The 26,146-nt window shown below is 41.6% G+C and overlaps 1 protein-coding gene across 1 annotated transcript in view; it reads left to right on the top strand.

Annotated features, from left to right (window-relative positions):
- The first annotated feature begins 729 nt into the window (after positions 1–729).
- Positions 730–26,146, top strand: part of LOC125704509 (macrophage mannose receptor 1-like) — a 151,077-nt gene continuing 125,660 nt past the window's right edge. Inside the window, exons 1-2 of the mRNA XM_048970127.1 lie at positions 730–817; positions 7,616–7,678. Coding sequence (XP_048826084.1) covers positions 7,630–7,678 — 49 coding nt within the window. The 5' untranslated portion in view covers positions 730–817; positions 7,616–7,629. The remainder of the gene's footprint in view (positions 818–7,615; positions 7,679–26,146) is intronic.

The following is a 26,146-nucleotide window of genomic DNA, read 5'->3' as shown; positions in this document are numbered from 1 at the left end:
CTGTCTCTCCACAGTCCATTAACACGAGAAGGTGAACTGGAGATACAAAATTGCCTGTTTGTGTATGTGCCAGGCAATGGTTTGGCCTCCCATCCTGGGTGATTCCCTGCCTTGTGTCTTCAGCTTCTGGGATTGACCCTGGACCCCTGCAGCTCTGCACAGGGCAGGAGGGTGTGGAAAATGGATGGATAACCTGCAGCCTGTAAATAAACCTTCTGTAAACCAAATGCTCTGCTGAGAAGAAGAACCTCACTGGTGCCTGAAACATTAATAAAACATCTCAGCCAGATCTAAACACCTGTTCATCTGCAACAAAGTCCTTGCAGTTTATAAGTAATATGAGGTAGATATTAGAAAATAATATTTGTCCATTAACTTTTATTATAAATGAATACATTTAGCACTGGAATAGAAAGAAAATAAGGTCCTTTTGTGGTTTTAATTTTTATTTCTTGACTTGTCAGTATAAAAGAAGACAGAACAGCAGTGTAGAATTAGCTTTTCTTGTTACAATACATTGAACAAAAAGCGTTTTTAATTCTTCCTTAACCTATAGTCCTTTCAGTTACTCATTAACTTTTAGTTAGTCGACCATGCAAATATTTTTCCACCTCCTGAAAGAACCAGAAAACAGAACAAAGTGAGCAGAACAAATATGCAACATGTCTATTCTGTTTTACATACATGGCTCTGTGTACGTCCAGAGGGATTCCAGAACATTCTGTTCATTTAAGTAGATACTGTCACTGTCAGAGGCACAGAGAATCATTTTAACAAGGACAGAAAAGCAGAAACCCTTCAGACTGACAGAGACCAGGTAATGGACTTTATTGGCATTTTTAAACATCATCTTTTAAGCTTTTTAAAAATATACATTGTAATTTTACTAAAAATATTCTTAGGAATATGAAGATCTTAGATTATCGTTTATTTTACAGCTTTCCGCGTAACATTCAATTTAGAGAATAAATTACCGTTATAACACTTTTAACAGCATATATTTGGATTTTTTTAAGGGAAGTTTGCAAAAAATCCATTTGTACTCTAAATGTTATTCACTCCACAGAACACTATATTATATTTCTGTGCATTTTACATTAATTGCTTTTCATGATACTTGTAGCCAAACATTATTTGCACACTGTGAAAAAATGGTCAGAAATGGAAATGAAATTGAAGATACTGAAGACCAAATTTTTAAAAACTGAATAAAATGATACAATTATGTCTGATATGTAAAGAAATGAGAAAAGCTTTTATTTGAAAAATATTCTGGAATTGTTTTCCATCCATCCATCCATTTTCCAAACCGCTTATCCTATTGGGTCGCGGGGGGTCCGGAGCCTATCCCGGAAGCAATGGGCACGAGGCAGGGAACAACCCAGGATGGAGGGCCAGCCCATCGCAGGGCACACTCACACACCATTCACTCACACATGCACACCTACGGGCAATTTACTAACTCCAATTAGCCTCAGCATGTTTTTGGACTGTGGGGGGAAACCGGAGTACCCGGAGGAAACCCCACGACGACATGGGTAGAACATGCAAACTCCACAACCATGTAACCAAGGCGGAGACTCAAACCCGGGTCCCAAAGATGTGAGGCAGCAGTGCACGCACATACTCCCTGTAATTGATACGTCTATCTGCCTATTCATTTGCACCACCTTTGTTTCACACTTTGCCTTGGGTTTATAACTCAAAACTTGACCGTAGGTGTGAATGTATGTGTGAATGGTGTGTGTGTGTGTGTGTGTGTCCCCTTCCATGGGTTGACTCCCCATCTTGGGTTATTCCCTGCCATTCTCCTGTTATTTCTGGGATTGGCTCTGGAACCCTGAATCCCAGTACAGGATAAAGCAGTGTGGAAAATGAAGGAATGAATGGGCTCTAATGAAATAACATGGATAGTGGGTAGGTTGGTAAACTTACTTTATTGGTGTCCAAGAAGGAAATTACTTTTCTGCTGCTGGTCTAGTTACATAGAGCAGGTGTAACAAGCATATCGTCAGACAATAAGTATAATACACATACAAGAAATACATTTTAATACAATATAATAAATGCAATGTATAAGATGTCCACACACTCTCTATCAAAAAATATGGGTTTGGGAACTTTTCCCATAAATTTACTCTCGACCAATTCAGACCCTTCTGCTGGAAATCTTTTGCATAGTGAATTGATTTGAAGAAAAAAAGAAAAGAAATATTGGAAACACATCAATTACTTGAATCCAGGTTGCATTGCCAACTAGAAATTTGAACCATATTTTGTACCTTTTTAGTGCGATTTCTGCATCCATATACCTATGAACAGCTTTTCAATATCAGAGTTGTTTGATGGTCCATCCATTCATCACAGAATTCTCAGTGGTTGACGTTTATTCTCTCTTTTTTGCTAGATAACACGTATTGATCCTCAATGTCGCTGTGTCACTGTCTTTGTAAAACGATGATTTCTAATGAGACAGAACAGTCAGCACTAAATATACTATGTACAGCTCTGGAAAAAATATGAGATATGAATATGAAAATGTGGATGGCATGGTGGTACAGTGGTTAGCACTGTTGCCTCACACCTCTGGGACCCGGGTTCGAGTCTCCGCCTGGGTCACATGTGTGTGGAGTTTGCATGTTCTCCCCATGTCGTCGTGGGGTTTCCTCCGGGTACTCCGGTTTCCCCCCACAGTCCAGAGACATGCCGAGGGTAATTGGAGTTGCTAAATTGCCTGTAGGTGTTCATGTGTGAGTGAATGGTGTGTGAGTGTGCCCTGCAATGGGCTGGCCCCCCGTCCTGGGTTGTTCCCTGCCTCGCACCCATTGCTTCCGGGATAGACTCCGGACCCCCCGCGACCCAGTAGGATGAGCGGTTTGGAAAATGGATGGATGGATGGAGGCAGTTCCGGGTTCAACCACAGAGTGGTTTTTATTGCACCATATCGTACCACTAAAACTAGCAACACACTCATTCTGCCCACTGTGCCCATTGCTCTGCTTACCCCTAACACACACACACAGACACAAACACACTCTCCAACACTCTATGTACAATAGGAAGCAGTTAACACTACACTTGACACATCAACACAGCACAATTACAAACTAACACAATAGCTACCGAGAGCTATTTACAAAGCTGGCATCAGTTCAACCTGCCGTTCTGCCCTCCGGTACCCTGGCACTACAATATATATTATTCACAGAAACACACCCATAAATTGATAAATATGTGAAACAAAAAATTGTGATGTGGTCTCTTAATTTTTTCCAGAGCTGTATATAGAAGCTGAGAACGGCTGTGCTTACAATTGTTTTTTAATGCTGTTATCTCGAGATCTCGTACAGCTTAAATATGTGAACATCGGGGCACTAACTGGATCACTTTGTTGTCGTGGCTACTGCAGAGTGGATGTAAAAAGTTAATTAATATGGTCAGCAAGTTTCATCGTTACCAACCATTATTTTCTTTGTAGAAGTTCACATTACTGTAAATATGCCTGGAAACCCCTGCTCTAGATCGTATATGTGCCATATTTCCTTTAATACAGAGAATGAAATTAAGGTCAGTTCATTCAGATATAAGGTCAAGACGAATTACAGAGATACATTTACATTTACAGCATTTGGCAGACGCCCTTAGCCAAAGCGACTTACATAAGTGCTTTAAGTCTCTACAATGAATTCTTTGGATACTAGCTCAATAAAGACCCAGGCTATGAAAACCATGTATCTGAATACTCTGTTGGGAAAGTGCCATTTTTAATTAATTAATTAATTAATTAATTTATTTTAAATAACGAAAGGAGCTCAGGGTAAGATGCTAGAAGTACTACTTCAGATATTTATTAAAAAGGAATGTTTTAAGTTGTCGCTTGAAGACATTCAAGGATTCAGCTGTTTGGACATCTAGGGGGAGTTCATTCCACCAACTAGGTGCCAGGACAAAGAGGAGCCGAGATGTGCATCTTCCTTGTGCCTTGAGGGGTGGTGGGACCAGTCGAGCAGTGCTGGAGGATCGGAGAGATCGTGGTGCAGTGCGGGGTATGATGAGGTCTTTTAGGTAGCATGGTGCCAGACCATTTTTGGCTTTGTATGCGAGCATCAGTGTTTTGAATCTGATGCGGGCAGCTACAGGAATCCAGTGGAGAGAGCGCAGCAAAGGAGTGGTGTGGGAGAACATGGGAAGGTAAAAACAAGTCGAGCAGCTGCATTCTGAATCAGTTGGAGGGGACAGATGGTAAACCCGCTAGAAGCGAGTTGCAGTAGTCAAGGCATGAGGTGACGAGGGACTGGATGAGTATCTGGGTAGCCTGAGTGGAAAGAAATGGACGTATCCTCCTGATATTAAAGAGGAGAAACCGTCAAGAGCAAGAAAGACTGGTGATATGTGAGGAAAAGGACAAACGATCGTCCATGGTAACCCCAAGGTTGCGAGAAGAAACCGAAGGACGGATCAGGGAGTTTTCAAAGGAGATCGCAAGGTCCTGGAGGGGGGATGAGTCAGCAGGGATATAAAGCAGTTTGGTTTTACTAGTGTTGAGTTTTAGTTGGTGAGCGGTCATCCAAGATGAGATGTCTGCCAAGCATGCAGAGATCTTAGTGGAGACATGAGTGTCGGAGGGAGGGAAGGAGAGGATGAGTTGGGTGTCATCGGCATAGCAGTGGTAAGAGAAGCCATGTGAGGATATGACCTCACCAAGAGATTTAGTGTAGAGGGAGAACAAAAGAGGTCCAAGAACCGAGCCCTGAGGGACACCAGTGAAAAGACAACGTGGGGTAGATGTGGATCCATTCCATGTCACTTGGTATGTTCGGCCTTCTAGGTAGGAAGCAAGCCAGCGCCATGCCAAGCCACCAATGCCAAGACTCCTAAGGATGGACAGGAGAGTCTTGTGGTTGACCGTGTCAAATGCTGCTGATAAGTAAAGAAGGATGAGGACAGATGACAGTTTGGCTGATCTGGCAGCATGTAGCTTCTCATTGACTGCTAAGAGTGCAGTCTCTGTAGAATGAGCTGCATTGAAGCCAGACTGATTAGGATCCTGGAGGTTGTTCTGAGAGAGATAGAGAGAAAACTGGTTGTAGACTGTACATTCGAGGATTTTTGAAAGGAAGGAAAGAAGCGATACTGGTCGGTAGTTGCAAGTGTCCGAGTGGGATTTTTTTAAATGGGAATGACCCTGGCTATTTTGAATGCTGTTGGTACCTGACCGGAGGTTATGGAGCCATTAATGATAGTGGTGATGAAAGGGAGAAGGTCTAGAGAGATTGTCTGAAGAAATGCGGAAGGGATTGGATCAAGTGGGCAGGTGGTAGGATTGGAAGATGAGATGACTTTCATGATCTCATCTGCTGTAGGACTGGAAAACTGAGCCAGTGAGGGGGAAGGGAAATCCTTAGTGTGTAGTGTAGTGGATGAGGAGGGAGATTCCGTCAATCTTCTCGGCATAGAAATGGGCAAAATCTTCAGCAGTCAGGGAGGATGGAGCAGAAGGTGGTGAGGGTTGAGTAGTGATGAAAAGATGTTATGGAGTTTGCGAGGATCACGTGAGGATAGTTCTAGTTTTTCTTTGTAAAAGGCAGTTTTAGCTGCAGTCACATCTGAAGAGAATTTGGATAGCAGAGTACGGTAGGAAGACAGATCTGCATCAAGCTTAGATTTGGAGGTTTGGTCGAGTGGGCAGGAAATGTTGAAAACCGGGATTGAGCAAGACGGGTAGGGCAATGGTAAAGGATACTAAGTGGTAATCAGAAATGTGAAGATGGGTAGAAGTGATGTCGGGAGCTGGAGAGGGACCACTGAAAACCAGGTCGTGGACGTTACCTCCTTTATGTGTGGGAGAGCAGTTGTTGGATGTTAGAGAGAAGGAATCGAGAAAAGGGAGGAGACCAGAAGGAAGGAGCTTGTCATGGGAGAGGTTGAAGTCACCAAGGAGAATGATAGAGGAGCTGTCAGTGGAGAAGAGACTGAGGAGAGTATCGAGCTCCTCTAGAAAGTAGCCTAGGGGACCAGGAGGGCGGTATGATCAGAATATTGAATGGAGAGGAAACAGCAACTCCATGGAATTCAAAGGATGAAATGTTGAGATGGGGCAGAGAGAGGGGTGAGTAGCACCAGTTCTGAGATAGCAATAGACCTGTGCCACCACCCCTGGCAGTCTGGCGAGGAGAGTGAGAGAAACCATAAGCAGAGGAGAGAGCTGCCGGGGTAGCCGAGTTCTCAGGGGATATCCAGGTCTCAGTCAGAGCCAGAAAGTCAAGAGAGATACATGGCAGGAAGGAGCCAGAGAAGCTGCTTTGTGAATACTGCACTTACTGGGACTTTACATGCATAAATGTAATGACAGACATGGGGTGGCCAGAACAACCAATCAGTTATGATTCATAAAGCCCAGGAGTAGATAATCAAAGGACTGGGGGCTAACAATCAAATATGTACATTTATATTACTTTAAAAATGGGTGTGGCAATACCAGACTGATATCATTCCTGACTGTGTGTCTGTCAGTTGAGGATGTACACACAGCATGTGAGACTGTATGACTCTGTGTCTGAGTGCCTGACAGAGACTCTTATGAACCCATCTCTGTGAATGAAAAAGAACAAGTTTTAAGGTTTAAAAGTTAAATATTTTGAGACCTGTTGGTTTTTATTATAGTACAATGGGAAATAAAAGGAAATCCATACAAACATAGCTATCCATAGTGTGTGTGGGGGGTGGGGGGGTTGTATATTAGGTTTAAAATTCTATTTCTTGATGTTGTCGGGATCATTTTTCAGGTCCTGAGATCCATGAGTGCAATCAAAAAAGTAAAAATGCCAAAAGTCTCATATTTTGCTTGGTTACTTATGGTTAAGGTTAAGGCTGAGTAGGGGTTGAGGTCATCATGTTGTGATTGGTTTTCCCCATAAAAATGAATGGAGAGTCCCCACAAAGGTATAATTTTAAACTTGTGTGTGTATGTGCTCAAATGTATGTTACATGATCAGCACCACAATCAATGTTTTCTGCAGCCTGTTGGATCAGCATGATGGGTTATAATGTGTTTCTTTTGTTGAAACTTTTACTGATTTCAGGTCAGTTTCTTTCATACTGCACTTAAATTATAAAAAGGGCCCCACAAATTTACATATTGATCAAATCTGCCGAATGTCAGTTATATTATATGGGTCGTTGTTTGATGTTTACAAGACCCTTATGTTACACTTCTTATACATAAAAGAGACACAACAACTAAATTTACATTTAGACTCATACTAATGGACCTGTATCTGTGCATGGGTGTCTGACTGAGACTGCATATAGACCTGTCTCTGTGTATGGGTGCCTGACTGAGACCGCTTATGGACCTGTCCCTGTGTATGAGAAAGACAATCCTTAGTTGGGTTTTATGGATGTCCATATGGCTTTGATCCTCATTATACTCAGATCAACATTTCTCTTAAACTATGCAAGTCTTTTCATATTGTTAAATATTTTGGTGGTTTATTACTTATTGTAAACTGGGATTTGAAAGAGTACCTATATGTATAGCTTTGCATAATGTGTCTGTGTATATGTGCTCAAATGTATATGAAATGATCAGTAACATAATCCATATTTCTTGCAGCCTGTTGGATCAGCATGATGGGTTGTAATGTGTTTCTTCTGCTGAAACTTCTACTGATTTCAGGTCAGTTTCTGTCATATGGCACTTGAGATATTTCTCATAAGAAGAGCTGCACGAATTTACACATTGACCAAATCTGCCAAAAGTCAGTCATATTATGTCTTTGATTTTTACAGGACCCGTGTGTTACACTCGTTATACATAGCAGAAACACATCTATTAAATTTACATTTAGATTCAGACAAATCTGATTATTTACAGTATGTATGTCTTTGATAATAATATATATTCATCAGCCTGTCAGTTCAAAGATAGACTTACAAAAGCCTTTGCTCATCTTGCCGGTTTATATTTTTTTATTTGTGATCATATGTATTTGTTTCTCTCTGCCTGTGTGACTTTCTTACAGAGTTTCACAGTCACAGTTCATGCCTTTCACATCAGTACCATTTTGTAAACATAAACCTGACCTGGACTGACGCCCAGGCTTACTGCAGACAGAACTACACTGACTTGGCTACCATTGACAATATGGAGGAAATGAAAAGACTAACTGAGTCTGTAAGCTCTAATTATACTGGGGAGGCTTGGATAGGACTGAAGAATGGAACATCATGGAGATGGCAGTGGCCCTCAGGAGAAGGAGACACAGGGTACACCAACTGGTATAAGGATGCAACGTACAACCAGAATAATGGCAATTACTGTGTTGGGATGAAAGACAGCGGTAATTGGAATAATATGAATTGTTCATATCACAGTACGACGGGATATTTCATCTGTTATACTGGTGAGTAACATTAACCAGCTCTTTTCTGACAAATGGAACATGCCTTTGAAAGTATCCTATCCAGCCATGACTTACCCCATAGTAATTTTGACAGGTAAAAAGCACTACAGCCTAAATGACAACATTCTATTGTAGTGCATGCATACAGGATCTGTCAAAAGGTTGGGTTTTAAAAGCCTTTTGACAAAGGCATTTGTCTTCTGCCAACATTTCCATAAGACAGTCACACAGGTAAATGCACACATACATATAGGTCTTAGGGGAATTAAAGAAGGATGAATCAATCAGGACTGTCGCCTGACTGAGTATAATGGATGTCAATCACAGCCCCCCATTTAGATTCAGGGAAAAATAAAAGTTGTTGTGTATGGCACAAGTACATTGCCAGCATAAGAATCAACATACTGACATGAGCAGCTGGGTTTTACATTTGATGAACAATTACAAAAAGAAAAACCTTAGTCATGGAATGTCATGCTAACTGACATGTTAAGAAGTGAGATTTATTTAGTAATTGATGGTGTAAGGTTGGCTGAGGAGGGGTATTTTTTTTCTGGATGCTGATAGTGACTCAGCAGGTTAAGATACTGCTGAAAGGTGGCAGAGTGATTATACTGCTGAGCTCCATAACCCCTCCCCCCCTGCCCCTTTGCTTCGGATAAAACCATCAGCTAAGCATTTTAGGAGTAAATGACTTCTGGGTTATTGCTGTTTCTTATGCTGTTTACATCAAATCCACAGATCTCACCTGTAATAACGGAGTAAATGCTACCTGGAACTTCACCTTGATTAACCAACATATGAATTGGTCTGATGCTCAGAGCTACTGCAGACAGAGTTACACAGACCTGGCCAATGTGAGGAATCAAGAAGACAATGAATTGATACATAAGATGGTTAGAAGTAAGACTTGGGTATGGATTGGCCTGTTCCAGGACACATGGGGATGGTCAGACCTGTCAAACTCCTCATTCCGTAACTGGAAAACTGGTCTAAATGATAATGTGGGCGACACATGTGCTTTAGCTCAGGTCACCTGGCCTGGGACATGGGATGTGACTCCATGTGCTGAAAAGCATCCATTCATATGCTATGATGGTGAGTAATGTAACTTTACTACAGTGGCTGATTTTCACCTTTATCGAACGACATTAATATATATTACTTTAAGAATATACAACACCTAAAGTTAAAATCAGTGTTATAAGTACACATAAAACTACTCAGTTGCATCAGAAAGCTGTTTTGTCTACACTGATTTGTGAATTTCACGCCCTCTACTCTTCTGGTAATTAATTCCTTTCTCCAAGTTTCCAAATGTCACATGACTTTCTCCTGAACCCGGCTTTCTGACAATCATCTTATCTTCTGCCTCAGATAACCTGATCTTGGTAAATAGTAACATGACCTGGAATGAAGCCCTGAATTACTGCAGAACGCACCATTGGGACCTGGTGTCTGTCCACAATGAGGAGATCCAGTACTGGGTCAGTAGGAGAGCTGAGAAGGCCTCCACTGATCATGTCTGGCTGGGGCTGCGCTTCTCCTGCTACCTGAACTTCTGGTTCTGGGTCAGTGCAGAAAATGTCTGCTACCTGAACTGGGCCACAAACAACATATCCCATGGTAACTTGTGTGGAACCACAGGGGCAGTACAATCTAACGACCCACATTACTGGGTCAGCCTGCCTGAGTATGAGACACTCAACTTCATTTGCTCCAAATGTCCAAGTTAGGCTGATCCATGAACACAGTAGCTGCAGAACTGTCAAAATGTATAAATGTGGAGCTTTATTCGCTTTTGTTATGTGTTTATACTGTAGAAGTAGGATTGAAACCCCTTCTCTTGATCTTCACCACTCCAGATTCAGAATGATATACTGTATGAGTAGAAGACTGATTTAGTCTTTTTATTGAAATATTTTGCTTTTGCATAATTTAGAGGAACTGTCATCTCTTGTGTTTGTTACAGTAAGAGTAGAAATTATATATTAGGACTAGTAAGATTCGCCAATTCTCATCATTGCACTGTCATAAAAGCTCAGTATGTGATTGCCCAGATAAAAAAAAAGGTTGCATCAGACACAATTTAGGATGAACTGAGGATACATTGTTTCTAATATCTCTGCATTGGTAACATCCATCCATTTTCTGAAACTGCTTACCCTGATGCAGGGGGCTTGGAGCCTATGTGCCCAAGGCAAGGAGCAACCCAGGATGGAGCACTAACCCATTACAGGGCACAGACACACACAGACACGTACGCACACACAGGCAATTTGGTAAGTAAAATCAGCCTCAGCATGTTTTTGGACTGTGGGAGGAAACCAGAGTACCTGGAGGAAACCCCATGACAACATGGGGAAAATATGCAAACTCCACACACAAGGAATCCTAGCAGGGACTGAAACCCAGGTCCTAGAGATGTGAGGCAACAGTGCTACCCAGTGTACCACCATGCTACCCTCATCCCCCTTACCCCTCACCCTTAATAAATATATAATTATTGGTAGAAGGTCCTGTTTATTTTTAATATAGAAATCCATCCATCCATTTTCCCAGCCGCTTATCCTACTGGGTCGCGGGGGGTCCGGAGCCTATCCCGGAAGCAATGGGCACGAGGCAGGGAACAACCCAGGATGGGGGGCCAGCCCATCGCAGGGCACACTCACACACCATTCACTCACACATGCGCACCTATGGGAAATTTAGCAACTCCAATTAGCCTCAGCATGTTTTTGGGCTGTGGGGGGAAACTGGAGTACCCGGAGAAAACCCCACGACGACATGGGGAGAACATGCAAACTCCATACACACGTGACCCAGGCGGAGACTCGGACCCGGGTCCCAGAGGTGTGAGGCAACAGTGCTAACCACTGCACCACCATGCCGCCCCAATATAGAAATATAACTAATAATTTTTAATCTCTCAACTGTTTCTCAACTGCCCCTCATCTCCAGCACTGTTATCAGTGGCCAATTCCCAAAAGGTCTCGCATGAGTTGGAGTTGTGTTCAGCGATACATCGCATCATATTGCATCGAATCGCATTGAACCACATTGTTTTGAATCAAATTTTGTCAAATCACACTGAATCGCAATAGGGGTGAATCATATTGTACTGCTTAAGTTGCTTCATAATGTATTGGATATTTAGCAATGCATGTATCTCATCGGCCTCAATGATGGAGATGTACATCCCTAATATATTTGCATTTTGTACTTAAACAGCAGCAAACAACAGTAATGTCTTCCTGATTATATTAGTTATATGTCATATGTTTAGTGACATGAAGCTGCTAAATGTATAACTGAATAAAGGTACGAGTAAAACTCACCTAAGTGATGAACATCTCAGATGTGGATCACCCACCTGTCTTGTAAATAATCCATCCATCCTCCAAGCACCTACCCTGGTCGAGGGGTGGGGCTGCAACAGATCTCAGGCAGCTCAGGGTTGGAGTCACCCTGAACTGGACGCGTCTGTCATTGTGTTACAAAGGTTAAATCACTACCATTCACCAAAAACTGTTCTATGTCAAACCAGTTTCTCATTCAGCTACTGTAGGACCCTGGATTCCCTCACACCTGGTTATACTGCATCACACTCAGCCTTTCAGCGACCTTTAATGGAGAGACATTCAGCTAGGAAGAACTGCTACTATTGTGATTGAGACAGGAATAAGAAATTGGATAAGGGGGGTGGTTATAGTCACTGTTACCATCACATACACAGCAGAAACCAGGGTGGGGGCTTTAGATCACTAGTGGATGCTGTCTGAATGAATCACTGGTACTCAAACGAGCAAATCTAGGCATAGATTAAAAGGAAATTGGTAACACTTTACTTAAGGCTATGTTTTTAGTGCTGTCTAAACATATTCATGACAAATAATAATGTATTCTTAAAGCATTATGAACATGGCTATATATATTTATCAAAAGGCATAACATATTATAACCATGTCTATTATGCATTATGAATGCTTTATGACGCTCTCGAAAGTTATTCTTTTGACATTCTTCGTTTTTTGACTGCAGTCACAGATTTTTATAAAATTGAGTTTCCCTAGTGGGGACCGATAAAAAATTCTGAATTACAGATTTTTGTCACATAGTGGAGACATTTGGTCCACACAATGTAATACACATACTGTATAACACACATACACACACACGCACACACAAAGGGATGGACAAGGAGGGGATTGGTAGCTTCTAATTATGCATAATCAATGTTTGGCTTAAGAATAAACAGAATAGGTGCCTGTATGACAAAGCCAGATTTGTTGCTTAGCCAGATAACTTGTTTGACATAAAGTATCCCAGTTTAAATGGACTTTCTTTGTTGCCCCCACTGGGGCAGTGCTCCACTAACAACATGCATAGCCCCCCCTGTGGCTCCCCTAAATACGTATGCTGTTTGGGTCTGAAGTAAATGTATTATTCTTATTATTTATATATGTAGGCTAATATTATGTGCACTGGGGACAGGTGAAACAAACAGGTAAGCACATTTTCTTGACAGACTCTTAATGTCGGTCACTTTGGTCACTTCAGTTGGTTTCCTGAAAAAAAAGTTTGTGGAAACAAGGCAGTTTAAACAAGGAACCAGAGTGAGTAGCAAATTTGTAAAAACTTTAAAATGTAACTGCAAAGCTTTGCATAAATAACATCGGTTTTCAAAATTGTCTTTTGCTTCTTAATGCTGGCAATCTAGTGTAAGTAATACTTGGAGGACATTAAGGTCAAATGCATCTGCCCCCCCAACATGACATCTGGTCCCAGTCACCCACCCAGTTGAAATGGTCTAGAATCCCCACTGCCTAGACCAGTGTATTTGTTATAATGGCCGAGCAAGGAGGAGGCAGACCCCGAAATGCGGAGGCAGATTTCTTTACTGCGGAGATTGGGTCATACAAAAGCCAAGAGGGATGTGGTGAATCGTGGTCTAGAGGCAGGCGAAAGTCGGTAACTATGAAGGTCAGTCCGGCACAAATGGACGAGATGGGGATCCGGGGAGGAAGGAGGAGGGCTGATGAGGGAGCAGGGAAGGCAGACAAGCGATCATGCAGGACACAGCGGGTGAGACAAACCGGGAAGACAATACACAGAGAGATCGCTTGGTATGGCACATCACTAGAATGGCAACAATACTTCACACTGCCTGCTGGGTGAATAATGGTTAAGCAGCCGATCGATCAGGTGGTGATTGGCGGCTGGTGCTCTTCCCTGCCTGTGTGGGAGTGACAGTGCCCCCACCTTGACGGCTGCACAGTCCGGTCCGAAGCCCTCCCAGTCGACTAAGTATTGCAGGCGTCCGGCCCAACACAGACAGTCGAGAAGGGCACGAATCGTGTATGCGGCCGAACCATCGGACAGCGTCGTCGAGGGAGGAGGCGTCAGCGTTGACGAGGGATGTGAGGAGCTGTAACGGACAGGTTTTAAGAGGGAAAAAATGGAAGGTAGGACACATACAGTACACACTGGGGAGCTGAAGGTGATATGAAGAGGGTTCGACTTGGCAAAGGATGTGGAAGGGTCCAATGTACTGAGTGGAGAGTTTACGGCACGAGGGTAGTCGTAGGTTCTGTGTGGAGAGCCAGACTCTCTGCCTTACCCTGTAGGTGGGACCTAGCTGCCAGTGACGATCCTTTGTACTTTCTGCCAGGCCATTGGACTGTGGGTGGTATGCTGAGGTCAGGCTAAGAGCGATATTGAGTTTACCACTCTCAATATGGAGTTCAATTCATCTGCAGAAGTCCTGAAGTTCAGATAGGCTCAGTCAGTTCTCAGTCAAAAACAAGGGTAAAGAGTCCACTGGATTGCTGGCCTCTACTGTGTATAATCCACACCGGCCAGCTGGGATTAATGTGCTCCCTCCAATCAAAGCAGCAGCAGCATTACCAGTGACCTCAGGTCAGGTCAGGTTGGGGAGCATGTGCTGATGCAGAGCATTGTTGCACCCACCACACAGCGAAACTCCTCGGGAACCCTGCCAGCGATCCTCCAGGCAGACACACGGTCCAGTCCCACCCTCCAGAAGTGACCATCCATCTGCCACAGCCAGGTGTTATGTGAGCGTCCCCTTGGTCTATATACACTGCTCAAAAAAATTTATGGCAGACTTTTTAATCAGAGTATAGCATCAAGTCTATTAAACTTCTGGGATATTGATCAGGTCAGTTAAGTAGCGGAGGGGGCTATTAATCAGTTTCAGCTGCTTTGGTGTTAATGAAATTAACAACAGGTGAACTAGAGGGGCAACAATGAGACGACCCCCAAAACAGGAATGGTTTAACAGGTGCAGGCCACTGGCAATTTTCCCTCCTCATCTTTTCTGATGGTTTTTTTTACTAGTTTTGCATTTGGCGATGGTCAGTGTCACTACTGGTAGCATGAGGCAATACCTGGACCCTACAGAGGTTGCACAGGTAGTCCAACTCCTCCTGGATGGCGCATCAATACGTGCCATTGCCAGAAGGTTTAATTCTGGGAATAGTGTGGTCATTTTGAGGAGTGAATTAAAGCAAATGGTCATCCAGCTTAATGTTCATCACATAATGTTTTAGCAGTTGGGGAAAACTGTAATAATCCATAAAACATGGTTATATTATCAAGCTGAATGTAAACATTTTTTAAGATAATAAAAACACACATTTTAAGAACACTAGTAATCGTATTTTAGTAATTATTTATGGCATGATGAATGGATTGGACAGTGCCAGAAAATGTAATGCGCTGCACACATGCTCAAAAATGCAGGCACTGACGTACAAGGTACAAATCCGGCAGGTGGTACAGATCAGGTAGTGATTTTGCATAGCAGCCCAGTTGCCGAGTCTAGCTGCCAGGCAGTTGAGGAGATTCTCTGTTCACTTGCACATTTTTTAAATACTGGTAATAAACAAATATACATGGTATGATAATCATTTTTTCATACTGTGTTATACCGTGAAATTGGCATATTGCTGCCCCCTAGTTCTGGGTGCTTCCCAGCCGCTCTCTGCTTCCCAGCATCACGCACATGTTCTGGCCCCAAGGTCTGTGTGCCTCCCCTGAGGAGATTCCCCTTGTCTGCCCTCCAGGTTTACCTGTCAGTGCTCTATGTTGTCCCAGTTTGTTGGTCCTCTGATCTGTGGTTCTTCCCTTTTTGTTGCATACTTCAGGTTACTCAAAATATATACTTGAACAGTAATCATTTTCATAAGGGATTCCAGTTTTATATTCATAGGCTGCTGTTAACCTTTACAACTGCATGCACGGTTGTCATATTTAACAAATGTCAAGGACAAATCCTTTCCTTCATTAATGTAGTCTTTATTTTATTTGACTTTGCAAACTGATAAATCTGCCTCCATCTTCTGCAAAAATAAGTGAATGCTTATTGCGTGACCATAGAAGCCACGATGAGCAAAACCCCAAAGTAGTGGCAGTCCAATTCTATATTCAAACCAAAGCCAATATGTAAGCCAGTGAGAGTAGTAACCTGGAGGAAAAAGGAAGAGTCCAACACAGCAATCACACACAGAGTCACACAGCAAACACACACAGAGTCACACAGCAATCACACACAGAGTCACACAGCAAACACACACAGAGTCACACAGCAAACACACACAGAGTCACACAGGAAACCACAACATAGGGTGAGTGCTCATTGATTCACACCTTGATCACTCCATGCAGTGCAGGAAAGGCCACACCACGTCCTCTGGCTCTATAGGAAGAGGATAAAGGCTAAACACCCTCAGGACTCACACCAATTAGACCAGCCAGTATTCAAAGGCTAAACTAAGTAGTTGCCACTCAGTTGTTCACAACAACCAGAAACAAAAAATAAAAAGAAACCACCACAAACAAGTCAAGTCAAGTAGGTTTTTATTGTCACTTCAGGACCATAGTGCAACACAGAGCAGGACAAAGACAGAGCAACATCATAAGTGCAGACAGGACAGCATAACAGTACAAACTGGCAAGACAAGACAACATACAGTGCAAATTAACGGTGGTAACAGTCTGGATACAGTATTTGAGTTACTGTATAGTAGCAGCGAGGGTTATTATATGCAAAAATGCTGTGGTAGAAAAGAGTAAAATGAGTAAAATGACTAAAATTATCAGAAGCAGAGGAGGAAACAAACAAAAAAGAAATATACAGCCAAACAGCAATGGCAACTCCTGCAGACATATGCACACAATATCACAGCCAGGATACACATGAATTTATAATAGTTATATGTACAATATATACACATGCATCCTACCTGGGCTTCAGTATAAACACAGAGACACACTCCTTCCATCTGGCAACAAGTCTAAAAGGAATCGGTTGTTATTACAAACAAAACACAAGTCGCCATTGCCGTGACAACTTCGATTCATCATAACATGATACCTTGCACTGCAACCCGACACAAAACCAGCAGCTCACAACGATCCCCGTCAAAGAAATGCCAAAGGAACACTGGACCAGGCCCCCTACCACCGGCTTCCCACGGCTTTTATCCTCACTGATTCCATCCAGTAAAATTTCAAGAGCAGAAACAATGGAGGTTACCATGGTAACTGCACAATCAATCTACCGACACAACGTAGCCCTGCACAATACAGAAAGCTTGGACTTGCGGAATGCTGCCACAGTCACCCTATAAACCCGTCATCCGTGTACCGCAGCCCAACACGTGAGTGACGCAAGTATAACCATCATTTGCAATTCAGGCAAATCTGATACTGTGCTGTACTGTAGATAGCATCTATTTGCACAGAATTTCTGTGTAAAGCATCTAAATTAAGGCAAATCTGATACTGTGCTGTACTTTTGCATGTGATAGCATCCATTTGCACAGAATTGCCCTTTGTTCATATTTGTTTTTAAAATAAGTGCAAAACAGTAGAGATGTAGTAAGATGTATATATGCGATTGGTCATTTACATGATTGTACCGTGATACGACAGCCTGTTGGGAATCCACTCTGCACCAGGACCTGCAGGGACATGCTGGAGGCTGACCAGTATGAAGGGAGCGTCACCTAACAGACGCCTTTTCAATAGTGCTGCTTCAATAAACCACAGCTGCTGAGCGACATTTGTCTGCACCCTTGCCTACTGAGTATTTTTGCCCACTACAGTATTAAAATTAAATTCAGGCAACTTACTGTACATTATATATACAAAGTATTTTCACTGATAATAAAAACAATGTTCACGAATATAAATGTGCCTTAAAAGAATCTGGGACAACATCAAACAGACAAAAAGTGTCTGTCATCTATGTATCCCTCTCAATTTATATACCTTGTTTATTCATTTGCAGCACCTTGTATGCTACTGGCAGCTTTTCCAGGAACAAAATGCTTACAGTTGCCAACAACTGAACACTGCAAGAAGACACATTTAAGGAAAACAAGACAAATGCTGCGATTATTCAAAAACCATTAAATTAACATTAAAAACAAGCCATTAAATTAAAAAAAATTACAAAGATGCCAGGCATTTAATAAAACAAAAAGCATAATAAAAATTTCAACAGCCAGTCTTTTTGGTAGCATTAAAACCAGGTATGTTAAAGTATTTTAAGCTAGAATTATAAATAATATTATAAAATATGTTAGACTAAAATAGACTGAAACATTTTAAAGTGCACATAATTATACTTATCAAAAGTATATTTTTACTGTACAATGAATATAAATGTAAAATATACTTTCTGAAAGTACTCCATTGTGCACTTGAAGTATATTGGTCTAAAGTACACTTTTTAAAAATATAAAGTGTATTTAATTATAGATACTGTATACTTTTATTCAAGTGTGCTTTAGTGTACTTAATTATGTATATATTTTCTGAAAGTACACAAAAATATAATCAGTGTATTTTTAAAAAATATATGCTTAAAAAGAAAGCAGTTTTATTACACTTCTAGTGAAAGCACACTGTTAATACACATACTATTTTTTCACAAGGGATGCAATGAACCAATCGGAATGGCTCGTCATCTCACCTCTAACACAAACCAGATTGGTCTTCGCCTGAGGAAATGGGTGTGAAAATGCACAAGCTAATAATTAATGGGAGCACCACTGTTCCACTTAAGCCTTTAGAGGTGAAGCAGACGTAGGACGAGGTATCAGCGAGTGTGTTCTTGTTTTCTGGTGTCACTAGATCATCCACACGGTGCCTAAAGTGGCATAATGATGTCAGAAGACGGAGATCAGAGAAGCTCACTGCTGAACGAGCACAACAACTGGAAACAGGGACTTTATGCTTGTGTGGTTTTATGTACCGTTTTAATTTTGGGTTTTCAGTTCGCAAAAAATATAAAAGTGCATTCAGTATTGAAACAAAACACAACATACAGTTTTTAAGATGTTTTAAAATGTTCAAATTAATGGCAGTATAGCTGTTATTTTTCTACATCTCACAATTTAGGTTCCTTACCAGGTTACAGAGGATTCAGCTCTTCTGCCAGCTGATCCCTCCTTGCCTGTGCTGTTGCCGCCATACACTCCTTTGTTGGCATCGGTACATGCAGTTCAGCATCATGCCTTTTAAAGTCCTGTAATGTGTCCTCATTTATGTCAAACAGACATACATCATGCATGGCAATGTTATGCAACATACAACATGCCACAAAGAATGCTGTGACCTTCTGAGGGCTGTGTTGTAAACTTTCACCTGACTTAAATAGTTTGATTACATGAAAGGACCAGATATATTCTATAACAAATGTATATAAAATAACAAAATAAATGAAATAAAATAACAAAATAAATGAAATAAAATAACAAAGAACCATTAGTGTACTTCGAGCGCACACCTGTGTTCGTAACCTGCATGTTTCAAAAATAAGCTGTTTAAATACCGTTTAATAATGCACCATTGATGTGGTTTTTGTTGGTCAAAAGCGCAATGATGCCTTAAAACAGCAATGCACTGACAATATGCCCAACCACACCTCATTAAAAAAAATCCCGCAAGCAGAAAGTGGGCACAAAATCATTTCTTACTTTATTGACGTGTGTGTACCGCGTTAAAATGAACTATGATCTGATAAGATACTGTCTAAAAAACTTTTCCTCCAGCTTTGCGCTGGTGGAAAATAGGGCCCAGTGACTTGTAAATTTACTGTGTTTATAGCAAGGAAGACAAACACAAAACCTTTAAGATTATCAGGAAAGCAAATGCATCTGTGTTATTTGAAATACTTTACAATTATGGACACTTTTAGCATATTTTGGCCCTGATGTTGTAATATTGGGCCACATATACATCGGATAGATTTTGTTCTTGGCACTTAAGTGGGGGAAATACCTCTTGGCAGAGGTGCTGCTAGACATTTTGGGCTCTAAGAAAGCAAATTACATTGGTCCCGAACCCAATTATGTTTCAGATTTTTAGAGCCATTGTCATTCAGACGCTAAATGCTGTCTGTACAGCCCATGCAGGACTGTAATAAGGTGTAGGATGTTTGGCCTGGTCATTGCAATATGCAAAAGAGACCTTATAAAGAGACCTTGTGTTCCGCTCCCTTCTGAATACTCCTTGATAGTTGCTAAGGGCTTACTTGGGCCTACACTTGTGCCTGTTGCCTTGTACCATGGCCAAGCACAATTGCAGCACCTCCCCCCCCCCCCCCCTTGCTGGTCTGTGCTCACATTGCACTTAACAATCCTGGCCTGAGCAGGCTTTCATCCTCACCATGCAACTTTTTTGTGTTAAAGGAAACATTTGGAGGAAATGTCCATTGAACAGTAAAATGCAAAGCATTACTAAAGTCCCTAATTAGTGGCTTAGTTGGAGTCATGCTGGGCACAGTGACACTAGGTAGGTAGGTAGATAGATAGATAGATAGATAGATAGATAGATAGATAGATAGATAGATAGATAGATAGATAGATAGATAGATAGATAGATTGATTTGCAGTTTTTATACAAGTTCTTATCATTTAACAATCTCTCGTCACTTAAGCATCATCATTCCTTCAACCATTCACAATCATTGTTTTCTCCCCCTAATTCACACCCCTAGGTGATAAGTTTGTCAGTCATTTCTTTTACTGTTTGGTCCCTCGGCTGAACATAATGGTGGTGCGACCATCTCCACTTGGTTTTTTAAAAATGCTCAGCCGTGTGCTTCTGGTGAACTCAGGTGAATCCCTTCCTTCAGTAGTAACCTTGGCAGCTTCAGCCTGTTGCACATTGACTAACTAGAAGGTTGATAATATATTTGTCCTTTAACATAGTGATAAAATATACGCTAATAAAAGTGGATATTCATAGATTCAGGACTAACATAAAGTATCTAACAGAAACTCAAACTAACAAAAGGTGCAAATACATACTCAGTTGCAAATACATACTCAGAATCACAGTGTGGTGGTACAGTGGTTAGTGGTTTTATTTACGCCTCTGGGACCAAGAGTTTAAGTCTCCTTCTCAGCTCTATGTGTGGGGAGGTTGCATGTTTTCCCTGTATCATATTGGGGTTTCCTCCGGGATCTTCCCTGTCTCTCCACAGTCCATTAACACGAGTAGATGAATTGGAGTTGCAAAATTGCCTCTGTGAGTATGTGCCTTGCAATGGTTTGGCCTCCCATCCTGGGTGATTCCCTGCCTCGTGTCTTCAGCTTCTGGGATAGACCCTGGACCCCTGCAGCTCTACACAGGGCAGGAGGGTGTGGAAAATGGATGGATAACCTGCAGCCTTTAAATAAACCTTCTGTAAACCAAAAGCTCTGCTGAGAAGAAGAACCTCACTGGTGCCTGAAACATTAATAAAACATCTCAGCCAGAGTCTGAACACCTGGTCTTCTGCAAGAAAGTCCTTGCAGTTTATAAGTAATATGAGGTAGATGTTAGAAAATAATATTTGTCCATTAACTTTTATTATAAATGAACATTTAGCACCGGAATAGAGAGAAAATAAGGTCCTTTTGTGGTTTTTATTTTTATTTCTTGACTTGTCAGTATAAAACATGACAGAACAGCAGTGTAGAATTAGCTTTTCTTGTTACAACACATTGAACAAAAAGTGTTTTTAATTCTTCCTTAACCTATAGTCCTTTCAGTTACTCATTAACTTTTAGTTAGTCAAGCATGCAAATATTTTTCCACCTCCTGAAAGAACCAGAAAACAGAACAAAGTGAGCAGAACAAATATCCAACATGTCTATTCTGTTTTACATACAAGCTCTGTGTACGTCCAGAGGGATTCCAGAACATTCTGTTCATTTAAGTAGATACTGTCACTGTCAGAGGCACAGAGAATCATTTTAACAAGGACAGAAAAGCAGAAACCCTTCAGACTCACAGAGACCAGGTAATGGCATTTATTGGCATTTTTAACCATCATCTTTTAAGCTTTTTAAAAATATACATTGTAATTTTACTAAAAATATTCTTAGGAACATGAAGATCTTAGATTATCGTTTATTTTACAGCTTTCCACATAACATTGAATTTAGAGAATAAGTTACCGTTATAACACTTTTAACAGCATATATATGGATTTTTTTATGGGAAGTTTGCAAAAAAATCCATTTGTACTCTAAATTTTATTCACTCCACAGAACACTATAAAATAAAATTATAATAAAATTATACAATTATGTCTGATATGTAAAGAAACGAGAAAAACTTTTATTTGAAAAATATTTTGGAATTGTTTTCAAATAATGTAATTTACTGCCTTCAAACAATTATTTGTACACCTGGCCAATCACAGAGTTGAACGAATGTGTGACGATGAGGGGGAATTCCCAGTCATAGTAGAGATCATTTAACACATAACGGCAGATGTTCCAATAGGCAGGTAACTGGGTGCCCTTAGTTTCCTATCTTGGTGGTCATTCTCCAAACAAACATTTGTAGGATTAGTTGAGTTTCCCAACATGGTTAAAACTGATGAAATACGCTATTCATTGAGGAAAAGTGTCATAAAATTTCACAATCAATATCGTACATTTTATTTCCACTTTTCACAGTGTACAATTTTTTTGGCTGCATTGTATTTCTAAAGTGATTTAAATTGGTGATGGAGCTGCCCATCCAAGCTGTATGTGTATGTTCTCAAATGCACTCATGGACAACATCTGAAACAGACTACAACATACCTGTACTACATAACTGATTATGTCACACACATCCATCCATCCATTTTCTTGGGGGGTTCCGAGCCTATCCTGGAAGCAATAGGCATGAGGCAGGGAACAACCCAGGATGGAGGGCCAGCCCATCGCAGGGCACACTCACACACCATTCACTCACACATGCACATCTACGGGCAATTTACTAACTCCAATTAGCCTCAGCATGTTTTTGGACTGTGGGGGTAAACCGGAGTACCCGGAGGAAACCCCACAACGACATGGGGAGAACATGCAAACTCCACACCCATGTAACCCAGGCGGAGACCCGGGTCCCAAAGATGTGAGGCAGCAGTGCACGCACATACTCCCTGTAATTTATATGTCTATCTGCCTATTCATTTGCACCACCTTTGTTTCACACTTTGCCTTGGGTTTATAACTCAAAACTTGACCGTAGGTGTGAATGGTGTGTGTGTGTGTGTGTGTGTGTGTGTGTGTGTGTGTGTGTGTGTGTGTGTGTCCCCTTAAATGGGTTGACTCCCCATCTTGGGTTATTCCCTGCCATTCTCCTGTTATTTCTGGGATAGGCTCTGGAACCCTGAATCCCAGTACAGGATAAAGCAGTGTGGAAAATGAAGGAATGTATGGGCTCTAATAAAATAACATGGTTAGTGGGTAGGTTGGTAAACTAACTTTATTGGTGTCCAAGAAGGAAATTATTTTTCTGCTGCTGGTCTAGTTACATAGAGCAGGTGTAACAAGCATATCGTCAGACAATAAGTATAATACACATACAAGAAATATATTTTAATACAATATAATAAATGCAATGTATAAGATGTCCACACACTCTCTATCAAAAAATATGGGTTTGGGAACTTTTCCCATAAATTTACTCTCGACCAATTCAAACACTTCTGCTGGAAATCGTTTGGAAAGTGAATTGATTTGAAGAAAAAAAGAAAAGAAATATTGGAAACACATCAATTACTTGAATCCAGGCTGCATTGCCAACTAGAAATTTGAACCATATTTTGTACCTTTTTAGTGCGATTTCTACATCCATATATCTATGAACAGCTTTTCAATATCAGAGTTGTTTGATGGTCCATCCATTCATCACAGAATTCTCAGTGGTTGACGTTTATTTTCTCTTTTTTGCTAGATATTTGATCCTCAATGTCGCTGTGTCACTTTCTTTGTAAAACGATGATTTCTAATGAGACAGAACAGTCTGCACTAAATATACTATGTACAGCTCCGGAAAAAATATGAGATATGAATATGAAAATGGTGGTGCAGTGGTTAGCACTGTTACCTCATACCTCTGGGACCCGGGTTCAAGTCTCCGCCTGGGTCACATGTGTGCGGAGTTTGCATGTTCTCCCCATGTTGTCGTGGGGTTTCCTCCGGGTACTCCGGTTTCCCCCCATAGTCCAAAAGCATGCTGAGGCTAATTGGAGTTGCTAAATTGCCCGTAGGAGTGTGTGTGTGAGTGAATGGTGTGTGAGTGAATGGTGTGTGAGTGTGCCCTGCGATGGGCTGGCTCCCCATCCTGGGTTATTCCCTGCCTCGCGCCCATTGCTTCTGGGATAGGCTCCGGACTCCCCGCGACCCAGTAGGATGAGCGGTTTGGAAAATGGATGGTTGGATGGATGGATGGAGGCAGTTCCGGGTTCTACCACAAAGTGGTTTTTATTGCACCATATCGTACCACTAAAACTAGCAACACACTCATTCTGTCCACTGTGCCCATTGCTCTGCTTACCCCTAACACACACACAGACACAAACACACTCCCCAACACACTATGTACGATAGGAAGCACTTAACACTACACTTGACACATTAACACAGCACAATTACAAACTAACACAATAGCTACCGAGAGCTATTTACAAAGCTGGCATCAGTCCAACCTGCCGTTCTGCCCGCCAGTACCCTGGCACTACAATATATATTATTCACAGACAAACACCCATAAATTGATAAATATGTGAAATAAAAAATTGTGATATGGTCTCTTAATTTTTTCCAGAGCTGTATACAGAAGCTGAGAACGGCTGTGCTTACAATTGTTTTTTAATGCTGTTATCTCGAGATCTCGTACAGCTTAAATATTTGCACATCGGGGCACTAACTGGATCACTTTGCTGTCGTGGCTGCAGCAGAGTGGATGTAAAAAGTTAATTAATATGGTCAGCTACTAATAAGTTTCATCGTTACCAACCATTATTTTCTTTGTAGAAGTTCACATTACTGTAAATATGCCTGGAAACCCCTGCTCTAGATCGTATATGTGCCATATTTCCTTTAATACAGAGAATGAAATTAAGGTCAGTTCATTCAGATATAAGGTCAAGACGAATTACAGAGATACATTTACATTTACAGCATTTGGCAGACGCCCTTAGCCAAAGCGACTTACATAAGTGCTTTAAGTCTCTACAATGAATTCTTTGGATACTAGCTCAATAAAGACCCAGGCTATGAATACCATGTATCTGAATACTCTGTTGGGAAAGTGCCATTTTAAATTTTTTTATTTATTTATTTTTTTTAAATAAGGAAAAGAGCTCAGGGTAAGATGCTAGAAGTACTACTTCAGATATTTCTGAAAAAGGAATGTTTTAAGTTGTCGCTTGAAGACATTCAAGGATTCAGCTGTTCGGACACCTAGGGGGAGTTCATTCCACCAATTAGGTGCCAGGACAGAGAAGAGCCGAGATGTGCATCTTCCTTGTGCCTTGAGGGGTGGTGGGACCAGTCGAGCAGTGCTGGAGGATCGGAAAGATTGTGGTGCAGTGTGGGGTGTGATCAGGTCTTTTAGGTAGCATAGTGCCAGACCATTTTTGGCTTTGTATGCGAGCATCAGTGTTTTGAATCTGATTTGGGCAGCTACAGGAATCCAGTGGAGAGAGCGCAGCAAAGGAGTGGTGTGGGAGAACATGGGAATGTAAAAACAAGTCGAGCAGCTGCATTCTGAATGAGTTGGAGGGGACAGATGGTAAACCCGCTAGAAGCGAGTTGCAGTAGTCAAGGCGTGAGATGACGAGGGACTGGATGAGTATCTGGGTAGCCTGAGTGGAAGGAAATGGACATATCCTCCTGATATTAAAGAGGAGAAACCGTCAAGAGCAAGAAAGACTGGTGATATGTGAGGAAAAGGACAAACGATCGTCCATGGTAACCTCAAGGTTGCAAGCAGAAACCGAAGGACGGATCAGGGAGTTGTCAAAGGAGATCGCAAGGTCCTGGAGGGGGGATGAGTCAGCAGGGATGTAAAGCAGTTTGGTTTTACTAGTGTTGAGTTTTAGTTGGTGAGCAGTCATCCAAGATGAGATGTCTGCCAAGCATGCAGAGATCTTAGTGGAGACATGAGTGTCGGAGGGAGAGAAGGAGAGGATGAGTTGGGTGTCATCGGCATAGCAGTGGTAAGAGAAGCCATGTGAGGATATGACCTCACAAAGAGATTTAGTATAGAGGGAGAACAAAAGAGGGCCAAGAACTGAGCCCAGAGAGAGGGACACCAGTGAAAAGACAACGTGGGGTAGATGTGAATCCATTCCATGTCACTTGGTATGTTCGGCCTTCTAGGTAGGAAGCAAGCTAGCGCCATGCCAAGCCACCAATGCCAAGACTCCTAAGGAT

The sequence above is a fragment of the Brienomyrus brachyistius genome, chromosome 12 (genome assembly GCF_023856365.1).
Source record: "Brienomyrus brachyistius isolate T26 chromosome 12, BBRACH_0.4, whole genome shotgun sequence".
Lineage (NCBI taxonomy): Eukaryota > Metazoa > Chordata > Actinopteri > Osteoglossiformes > Mormyridae > Brienomyrus > Brienomyrus brachyistius.
Note: the sequence above shows the minus strand (reverse complement) of the source record. Positions and strands in the feature narration are given on the sequence as shown.